General features: G+C 36.6%; 1 protein-coding gene across 4 annotated transcripts; it reads right to left on the bottom strand.

The window, feature by feature from the left end:
• Positions 1–2,846: 2,846 nt before the first annotated feature.
• EXTL2 (exostosin like glycosyltransferase 2) lies at positions 2,847–10,453 on the bottom strand. 4 transcript variants are annotated; one of them, XM_010715633.3, is made up of 5 exons: positions 9,096–10,452; positions 7,751–8,178; positions 5,951–6,021; positions 5,226–5,379; positions 2,847–4,545 (listed from the first exon to the last, which is right to left on the bottom strand). In XM_010715633.3, the coding sequence occupies exons 1-5, from the start codon at positions 9,098–9,100 to the stop codon at positions 4,538–4,540; spliced, it is 666 nt and encodes a 221-aa protein (XP_010713935.1). In that variant the 5' UTR covers positions 9,101–10,452; the 3' UTR covers positions 2,847–4,537. The 4 variants fall into 4 exon arrangements, with proteins under 4 accessions (XP_010713935.1, XP_010713933.1, XP_031410633.1 ...); XM_010715631.3 differs by having other exon boundaries at positions 2,847–5,379; positions 9,096–10,453; XM_031554773.1 differs by lacking the exons at positions 7,751–8,178; positions 9,096–10,452 and adding an exon at positions 7,108–7,731 and having other exon boundaries at positions 2,847–5,379.
• Positions 10,454–10,473: the final 20 nt, after the last annotated feature.

Genomic DNA, 10,473 nt, shown 5'->3' with positions numbered 1-10,473 from the left:
GCCCCGAGGCTGCGCTCTGCGGAGCGGCCCGAGGAAACAGAGCGCTCCGGTGACCGGCTCGAGAGATCTGAGACGGCGGGGAGCGAGCCGAGCTAGTATCTCCCCGGCGAGGAGTGGACACGAGCGAGCTGGCTGCCTCGGTGCAGGAAAGGGAGTAGGGAAGTGTGGCACGGCGCCATAAGAGCCCTTTCACTCACGCCCCGAGCTGGGACTCATGTTTGCGAAGTCCGGGCCCGGCAGGCGCTACCTTCTTGCCGGATGGACAGGCAACCCACCAATCACACGCTGTCTTCCCAACTCTCCTGCCTATGAGCGGCGCACGCTGAAGAAAGGGCTGCTCTCAGCCACGCCCCTCGGGCGGGTATCGCCTCAACAGCGCCCCATCCCGCCTCCGGGGATCTCCGCGGTCTGCGCAGTGTGTGAGAAGCTCCGAGGCGCGAACGGGGTCCTGAGAGCACGCAGCCTTAGCGTGTGGAACTCCTCTAACACGTTAGGTCGGGATTCCCTCTCACTGAGAAGTTTCGCAGCGGCAAGACGTTTCGCACACGCTGCTAAGTCTGTGGTAACACTACGCTAAGTTTTGGGTTGTTTGTTTTTTAAGTGAAAGATTGACTGCTGGTGGTTGAATCTCAATAGCTGAACTAGCCTACAGTTTAATCATCCAACTGCCGAATAACCACTTTTTAAAAGCATTCCGTATTAATGCCTTTTCTCCACCCACCTCTTCAGAAAGAGCCTGTAAGTGCCACAGACAGCTCATCCTCACACCCAAACAACAGAAAGCAGCACAGGAGACATGCTCCCATAAGAAGAAAAAAGGATGCTACTCTTTCCTAAAGGCGAAAAAAAAAGAAACACCTTAAAAAGACATTACAATACAAAGTTCTACTCAGAACTGAGGTCTGTGTTGTTGCCACCATCTTTTTGTTACAAAAATAATTGTTACTGCCATTTCATACCCTTCTGTGTGCTGCAGGTGAGGCCAAACAGCACTGCAAAGCACTCCCCTCTTCCATTTTTAATCTGTGCTTAAATATTACAGGAAGCACTTCTCATGCATTTATTAGTTTCACAATTCCTTACTTATTTTTGGTACTACTCTAATAATTTGTACCTTCATTCTTATATATATATTTTTTTCTTCATAGCTCCAGAACATAAATACAATTCCCTTTGAACCTCTATGAGTTTAGGTAAGGAACATTATTCTTACTAAGTACTCTTTTGTAGAAGATGCTTGCAAGGCCATAGTCATGTGTTAGAACTAAGTTGAAAAAGGTTGTCATAGGGTATTGTTTGCTTGTCACGTAAATCAACGTACTCATCTTTTACTATGAGTTTCTCTTCCACTTGTATCCTTAAATAAATCAAGTCAATGAAGTACGGAGTACAATCAAGGTCTTAGGGTAGCAATTCTCTAAGGAGCAGATTCATAACCATATCCCCATAACTCCCCTTTTACTTAAACATCCATTATGACTCAGTGCAACATCTCTAAGCACATACCACACTCTGTGTTGAGAGTATATATAAGCATACTCAAAGGAACCTGAATTAAGGTATCTTAGCCAATAGAAGGAAAGATGGAACAGCATAACAAGGATCATACCCAGTATCTAGAATCTGAAGCTAGTTAGTTTTGTGCTTGAATCTATTCTTTGCAAATACATCTTAGCTAGGTTGGTATATCTGGGATGCAAACACAGCTAGCAACTGAAGTCTCACTATCAAAAGCTGCTCACAGATGGCTTACATGTCTTTTGTACAAGACATGTAAGATCACAAACATTCCTTTGGTTGCATGCAGATACAGTTAGTGGCAATTACATACATTTCAAGCACAGGAAGTACTTAGTCTCTCTTCTCCCCTGTGAAAATGTACTAAATAGTTATGGATTTTTAGTTCTAGTATTTCCTCTTAGCTTTTATAGTATGACTAAACCTATTAAAATGCTTTCAGAATGTTTTCACCTCATACTTTTCATCACTTCAAGTGCTATTTCTAACATTTGATCCAGTCTACAGTGACATCTAGTGGCTTTTTTTTTTGAACTATAGAAGCAATCTTGTAGCCTTATCACAATTTCAGGACTGCACCCTCTTAAAAAAATTACAGAATTGTACTTCTCAATAAATATTTTAAAATAGTTTGTTTTTTTTTCCCCAATAAAATATTTCTTAAGTATGTATTTCAGATACCACTTATAAAACCCTGTGTCATACAAACACTGATTTCTAACATTAAACTCAGAGGCAGTGATAAATCTGTTTAGACTCCAAGATACTTCCAAATGACATCTACACAAACTCTTACCATAATAAAAGAAAAATTGTTAATACTTAAATTTTTAGTAAAATATCTCAAAGAATATCAAAGTACTTCTATAACCATGAAGGGACAAATTCATAAATAAAAATAAAATAAAATAAAATAAAATAAAATAAAATAAAAATAAAATAAAATAAAATAAAATAAAATAAAATAAAATAAAATAAAATAAAATAAAATAAAATAAAATAAAATAAAATAAAATAAAAATAAGCCTTTAAAACAAAGAAACCTCTTTTTGTTCCTAAGCAAAATGAAAAATGGCTAGACCTGAAATCTGATCTTTGAACTTTTTGGTTCACTTGTTTCAGGTAGTGGGTTTTCTATATTTGTACTATTAGTTGTCACACATAAGCCTTACCTAATTTAAATAATCATATGCCAGCAAGTACCTGTAATATTTTCTATTTTTAAATGAGATCTTGGTACTGTTTATCTATGTTGAACTTATGAGCTTATTTCAGACATCTAACACTGAAAACTTGGTCAAAACTTTGTGAAATAAATAGAGAACAAATCAATTAATGTATTTTATTTGACAAAGGTACAAATTAAATTTACCAGAATAATAAAAGCTTTTCTATTCATTCCTTCACTGATACAGAAGAGCTTCCTGCTAAAAAAGAAAACAACAAAAGACGACAAAACAGGAAGCCCCAAACAATCCCTTTTCCCTCAAAAAACAAACCCTCAAGATTAAAATTCAGCTGAGTTGACAGTTCACAATTTAAAAGGTAAAATACAACTAAAATCGTGGAAATGTAACATAATACTGTACAGAACAGAAATTAAAGATGCCCAATAAACGAATGAAATGCAGGAAGCTACCACTAGTAAAGTTGCACTTCTAGTTGCACTTCTCACATAGTTTTGTTTGGATTTTGCTTATCACTACAGCCTAGTAAATACAATTTACAACAAAAATGAATAGACTTTAATTTGATATAAGAAGCTTGCTTTTTTCTTAAGTCTTATAGAAATATTAGGAAGCCTTCACTGAACATAAATTCTTCAACACTGATATGACAAAACAAAAGAATCCTCTGTTCTCCAGAAAGAAACCCGAAAAGCCCATATCCAGAAACAGCTGTAAGAATGTCATATTTCAAAGACTGTTTTCGTCCAGGTAATTTATTAAAAAATAATCATACACCAATTGTATAGATGGTGTATTGTAGACACTAGCTGTTATTGATTACCAACTTCTGAACTAGTACTGAAAATAAATTAAAACTGACGTAGGTGGGATTAAACCTAGATCAGATGGCAGATTTGATTCTTCTGATACAAAAAAAAAATCACTGCTTTTTTTTTTGCTTTTCATCCATACCACAAAATAGTTATGTAGTTACAGTGAAATTTTTCCTATGTTAACGCTGTTTCTAATAAAACAGAAGTTACTAAAAATTGCTCTCTTGCCACAGATTAAGCCACATAATTCAAAGACTGATAATAGTCCAGTCCATCACATAGCACATGTACCTTAAAACACATGTTTTACACATTTATTGCATATTTTAATTCTGTTGTCATAGCTGCCAAAAACAGAGATAAAAGGAATCACAAATTGTTCATGTGAAAGATCAGTTCAAAAAAAAAAGTAGACCTGTAATATTACAAAGTGTACAAACTAGAAAAAATGTAGAGCAGCATGCTCTCATTAGCAATTGGAAATAAGACATATTTTAGAAGTAAAGATTTACTTGGGCACAATTTTGTAACAACATACACACAATATACCAAAAGAAAACTAAATACTAAAGACAGTATTGATAAACAATCTCATTGATTAGACTGCATATATAATTTTCATATTTCATGTATTCAAGTGTTTCTTTCGTTTCCAACTGGTAAGTTTTACCTTTCAACTGTTTGCAATCTCAGCAACTCTAGGCTAATTATTAATAAGAGAAAAAGATGTATCAAAGAGATCCTTCTTCACAACCTCAGCAGTAGTAGATATTGTAGGCAATGGTTTTAGGACTAAGCTCAAAGCGGGGTACTCTTCTTCTGGTTTGCCTTCACAGCAGCTTCAGGAATATCTCAGAATACAAAGCTTACATACAGATGTAAAAGAGTTTTGTACAGGAATCTAGGAGCCTAGTCTGTTTGTTGTAGCCCTTTTACAGTTTCAGTAGGAAGTGTGTGGAGGAGAAGGAGAGGGAAAAGCAGGGGAAGGAATCTTCTCCACACACAGCAAAACCACGCTTACTTACCTAGGGACACAATAAAAATAAAAAATCAGATTATGAACACTCAAGTATAGGGGTACATTTTTGGTTGCATGTTTCTGAAGAAGTGGCCTAGTTGTAAACACCTCTCAGGTTATGGGAAGAGGAAGATTTTATTACAACTAAACATTAAGATATATATTAAAAAAATTCTGAAAATTTACCTTGGTAAGAAAGAGTAGGAGGGGGGAATGCCATAATGCCGTATGAAAGAACTCAAAGGCTGCAAATAAGGATGGCCAAGATACAGTAATTACACTTTTTTTCTTTCCTTGTACTTGGTACAACTCGCTGAGTATTACCATCTAACCCCTTAAATTCATTGATTTACACTTTACTTTTGTGATTGGCATAATTAGGAAACCCAAACTGGGAAATCATTATATTAGAATATTTTAAAGGCATGCCATCATAAATATTAACCAATTTATTTACACAGTAAGATCTCTGTAACAAATGCTCTGCTCGGTGCCACATCCCAGAATAGCCACTGTTTGTGTCTTTCTCTAAATTTCTTATATCAACAGGCTTCACAAACACTCCTGAAGGCTTTCCAATACGCCTTGCTACCAGAAAATTCATGGCAATATCATCACAATTTTGAGTTTCATCTATTAAAGTGTAAACAGCTTCTGGTTGTCTTTGAAAGTCTTCTAAATACCTACAATGAAAAAACGCTGCACCAATAAGAACCATAGAATATTGATCTCCATTTCCAATTCCTGGATTCTGCAGTTCAAAGCTGCCATAACTGTATACACCTGAAGGAGTAGAAATGTGCTTTCTAGGAATGAATCCCACTATATGTTCTGGAAATTGCTGAAAGAAAAAGAAATTTAAAACACATAAATGAAGAGCACACTGTGAAATCAAAAGACATTAAATATTTTCATGAAAGACTTGTGTTTTTTTTTTTGTTTGTTTTTAAGTGAGAGGAGCATAAGCTTATAGCCAGAAAAAGAGAGAACAAAACTGGTGGTATACACTCCTTCAATCTACAGGAGCTTTGCATTTAAGTACGGTTTTACAAAACTGATGCAATTTGCTTCATTCCACATTTACCTTCAATTTGCAGCTGCATACTTGGCAATCAACTCTTAGAGAAAACACTTTCAGTGGTGTTTTGAAACATACTTGTAACTTAAGTTCAGCAATCAGCAGCCAATGCACACATATATAAGAATTACAAGTTTGAAAACTATAGATTACAGGTATAAGTAACATAGAAGAATATTTTTGCAAGTTCTACTATCTGATCTTCGTAGATTTTAAAATCTAATTTAAGAAAAGCAATAGTAGAACACTAAGATATAGTACTACTCTTTCTAATTAAAGCCATTAATCTCAATTGTAACTCACAAATGCTACCTGCTAAGGTAGAAAACATTACCTGCCAAACAGAAAAGGCAAAAGTAAGGTCATGAGCACTGATGAGTGTATCATCATCCATCATTAAAACAGCTAAAGAAAAAGAAAGTTTTTTTAAGGATTAAAATGCATGGGCACAGTATGCAATACAGTACTTGACAAACTATGAAGTTCCTATAACAAGTAAGCTATATTGATGATCTGAATCATAACTCCTTGAAAGCAGAATCAGAAAACAGATTTCAAACCAAAACCAAAGCTAGCTATAGCTTCACAATAACTGGAAGTTACACTAAGTTTTACATTATTTACTAGCCTACAATAAAACCCAGCAACCTCTAACCATCTGCAGTGCAGCTCAAGGGATGCATGTTGGAAAATCTGGAGTACGTACTTGACGAAACAACTTCAGATTGTATTAAGCTTGTGAAATATACAGCTAAAAAGTTATAAACCATTCTTTAGTGAATGAGATTTATGAGAAATTTTAAGTACAAAGTTTTTACCCACCTCCCTCCCTCCTCTAAATAAACAAACTTAGTGAATTGCATTAGCAATATTTAATATGATTAACCATAGATGAAAAAAAATCTTTAAGTTACAAACAAAGGGCTATTAGAAAAAGGAAAATACTCTTACATCCCAACTCCAGATACATTAAAGCCTCTACATTTACAGTCAGCACAATCCTATTAGTGTTTGAAAAACAATCAACACCAAAAAAAAAGAAAAAAACACTGGGAAAGTGAAGTATCCTCTACTCTAGTAGGATCTCTAGTATCCTACTAGCAAACACAGGTTGAGGTATGTTAAGAAGAAAACAAAGTAAAATTTCCCTTACTAATTAAAAGTAATGCCAGGTCTGTAATGCAACATTTTTTTTCCCCCCAGTTGAAACAAATAGGCCTTACTGTCGTGCTTCACCTAGAAAAAACTTAGGAAAAATATTTAGATGAATGGCCAAAGACTAGGGAAAATATTGTTAAAAAGTACACGATTTGAAATAAAAAGTCAGACAGAAAAACAAGTTCATCTGAATAACAAAACATGGTTGAAAACCTTACCTTAAAATTAATGGACTAAATCAAACAGATGGTTTAAGCCAAAATTAAGAGAAACTCAACAAACACATACATGATGAGTTCCAGTTTACACTAACGTGAGAACTGAACCGCTTACCTATACTGAGCAAAGGTAATAGAGAACAGATATGGCTGCAAAACCCAACAAAATGCATAGAGCATTTTTTTTCTTGTTACTCTTACTAAAAGGCTCCTATCCTACTACTATCTAAATACTATTATACAAGCTACTTTTACATCACAAGCTTTTACATCATCTATATTCTATTAAACAGCTTAACAATTCCAAGGTTTACTACATAGCACAACTTAGACTATCTCTCTTTTATAGCACTGTAGGGGAACTGTTAGGTCAGGACTTGGACTGGTAATTGAGCACCTGCTGAAGGGGTGTGACAAATACAGGCAAATTGTTTGCACCTGCGCTGCCCACCTGACCATAAGGGGTGGATCCAGGGTGGAGCTCATGGGCTCATATAAGGGCCAGCCACTAAAGAGAGAATGTCTTCTAGAGCTAGGAGACTTTAGATTACTTCATGGGGAGTACTGTGTAGTTAGAGCAGCTCTGTTGATAGTTTGGTGGATTTAACAGTTTAGCTTTTCCTTCTTTATGTTACTTTTTGCTTTACCAGCTGTTACTGAAAACCTGTAAAGAGCAATTTTGATTCTTTGTGGGAAGAACAAGTATATAGTTTTTACTTATAAAAACATAACTAAAAGAAATGTGACTTGCTCATTACCTTTTGTTTCTAGCTCAGGAAAGTTCTGGAGTCTGTTCCTCATGCGATTTACAGATTGAGCTTTAAAAATAACAGGAACAGGATGAGGGCCTAAGGAATTCCACATCTTCTCTGGCATCTTCTCTCCAATGTTGTTCCACACAACAATTACTTTATGTAAATGGGGGATGGCTTGGTAATGGTTTAATAATTTCAGTAGTAAGTCAGTCCTGTTATATGTCTGCATAATAAGAGTAAATGAATCTACTGCAGGCTGACTCTGGGTTTTTGATTCCCTTTTAAAATTAAGTATTTTGTCATCTTTGATACTGGGGAGCAAAGCTGTTAAAGTTCCTGCCACAAGAAGTAAGATTATGATCACCACAGAAGTAAAGCGTAGTAGTCGGATTCCCATAACTCTTCCTGGAAGCTTACAGAGGTAAAAATACCTTTAAAAGAAGTGATAGAAAAGGAAAATTTATTAATGGCACGTACAGATATCTCTCTTTTTCTTGAGCAAAGTTTGCATAACCCTAAATTCATCCAGGTAAACAAATGACTATATAATAAGAGAATTTCAGGACTTTTCTCAATTTTCTCTATTGAGAGATACTTCTGGTAATCAATTTTTAACATCTACTTGCCTTTTACTTTCACTTTTTGTTAACTTTTGCAGAACAGCGAAATACAAAGTTAACTTAAAGTAATCCTTTAACTCTAGATTGCCATCTTTTATTTTTTCAGAACAGTGTTTTTGGCTGAACATTCATACTCCTCACCCAGCACATCCACCTGAAAATAGAAAACACTTGAAGAGGGATTCCAGCACTGTGCATGCTGTGCCTTAGCTGGGAAAAGGGAGATCTGGTGCCTGTTACTGAGGCACCTTTTGCCACTGTAGTATAAGGACGGGGTTCCTGGATCGTCCTGCTTCTGGAGCTATGCAGGAGACTTTACACAGTAGTTCCTACAAAGGTAGTCTCTTCTACTAAGAGTCTTAAGAGTCTCTTAGGTGGTCTCAGTTTTTGAGGCCTCAGCAAGACCTGTCAGTCACTGCATCCTGCTATTTGTACCTCAAGTGATGTGTTGTTCACAGCTATTTCTCTTCCTCTAGTTGTGCGGTTGGAATACACTGGATATGTGATAAATATTCTAAGCTACTACTAAGGAGTTATTTACCTGTAAATATTACACATTACTCCACTACTTCTTCAGGCTTTCATCGCAGAATTCTAGTTAAATGAAGTGATCCAGAACAGTCTCAGCAATTTAAAATTCTTGTTTCTTCACAAGTTTTGATCAGTTTTTTCTACAGTGCATAAACAGTGTCTGATATGAATTATATTATTTAAAAAACTCAACTTACCTCATTATTGCCAGATGGGATTGGTTCTTCCCTGTTGTTTTTAAAGGACAGTTGTTTGTGATCTTTCAATCTGCTGGAAATTAAAAGGAGTTGCAACTGATGATAAACAGCTAACATCTATGCCACTCTATATTTTTTGGTGTTTTAATATTCTTTTTGATACTGATTGCTGTGAATGTTCTTGGCAATTACCCAATCCCTTTTCTTATTGCACAGCTGAGTAATAGTCTCTGCCTTTCAATGACCTTTCCCAGAATAAACTGCTAAACCAGTTGGTTAGAAAAGAACTCAAGTGCATTACTTAGTTCACCAGGAATCACTGATAAAGTTTGGCTACCATGGTAAGCCAAGCAGCCCCATTGACAGTTCCTTTCTTTCTGGCCCATCCCCTTCAGGCTCTCCTCCCACTAAATGCACCAGGTGCATTACAGGCTTAAAGCATGCAATCTGTTTTTCCTACCAGGTATGCCAGGTAGCAGAAGGGAAAACAAGTCAGTGCAAATGCAGAAGGTAAGGATTACACAACAATACAGGGCAATAACCCAATAAAATTGTATTTGTTTCTTCGGTTGTTAGGGAGGATTTTAGTTTTTTAAAATTAGTCAAAGAAAGGGAGTATTTTCATTTAAGGATGGTACTACAGCAATTCAGAGAGCAAGAAATTGCTCTGTTAATTGTTTCTAAAATGTGGAATTTCACAGTAGTTGATAATACTGAATGCCCACATAATAATGCATGTATGTCCACAGCCCCTCAGTGAGCATGCCTGTTTTCCTGAGCCTGAGGTCCACTTCTATCACAATCTAAATTTGTGCAGCTGCAGAAGTCACAGAAATCCTTCCTAAAATTAACCCCAGTTTTGGTTCCTTTGCCTTACAGTATATACGGATGTGCTGGGCTCCTAGGAACAGCTGGCAGCAGCTGTTGTGCTTCGCTGAAGCCCAGCATATTTTTGTTGTGTGTGTTACAGAGATGAGCCCTAGGTTCTCTTCCTCCTGTTGCCATCCGTTCCAGTGGTGCTTAACGACACTAAAGTGATGATTAACCAGTAGAAGTGTAAAAGCACGTGGAAATCTAAACGTTGTTAACTGTGATAATGAAGTCTTTCAGCTTTCCATATCTTCTTACTCAATCGCATATTAATAATAAGCAGGAATTGTGTTACGTAGTAGCTACTTATGTGTCCATACAAAATTTGCAGAATCGGCTTTGCAGTGCTTCCCAGTCAGAAAGCACTGTGATCAGCTTTGACAATTAAGTTACGAAATCGTAACGTGGAATGAAAAACAAAACAGTGTCCCTGCGGGACCAGAACCGGTGCAAACACGACGTTGAAGCTCCGAGAGCGTTACCGCAGCCCGCCCCAGCAGCCTCCCGC

This window comes from Meleagris gallopavo, chromosome 10 (assembly GCF_000146605.3).
Source record: "Meleagris gallopavo isolate NT-WF06-2002-E0010 breed Aviagen turkey brand Nicholas breeding stock chromosome 10, Turkey_5.1, whole genome shotgun sequence".
Classification (NCBI taxonomy): Eukaryota; Metazoa; Chordata; class Aves; order Galliformes; family Phasianidae; genus Meleagris; species Meleagris gallopavo.
Note: the sequence above shows the minus strand (reverse complement) of the source record. Positions and strands in the feature narration are given on the sequence as shown.

Bases quoted from the DNA above. Each gene is read 5' to 3' on its own strand.
- EXTL2 (XM_010715631.3), bottom strand. The intron at 6,022-7,750 runs GTAATGAGCAAG...CTTTTTCTTTAG, and splicing joins TCCTGAGCTAGAAACAAAAG to CTGTTTTAATGATGGATGAT. The intron at 5,380-5,950 runs GTAATGTTTTCT...TTTTTCTTTCAG, and splicing joins TTGCCTTTTCTGTTTGGCAG to CAATTTCCAGAACATATAGT.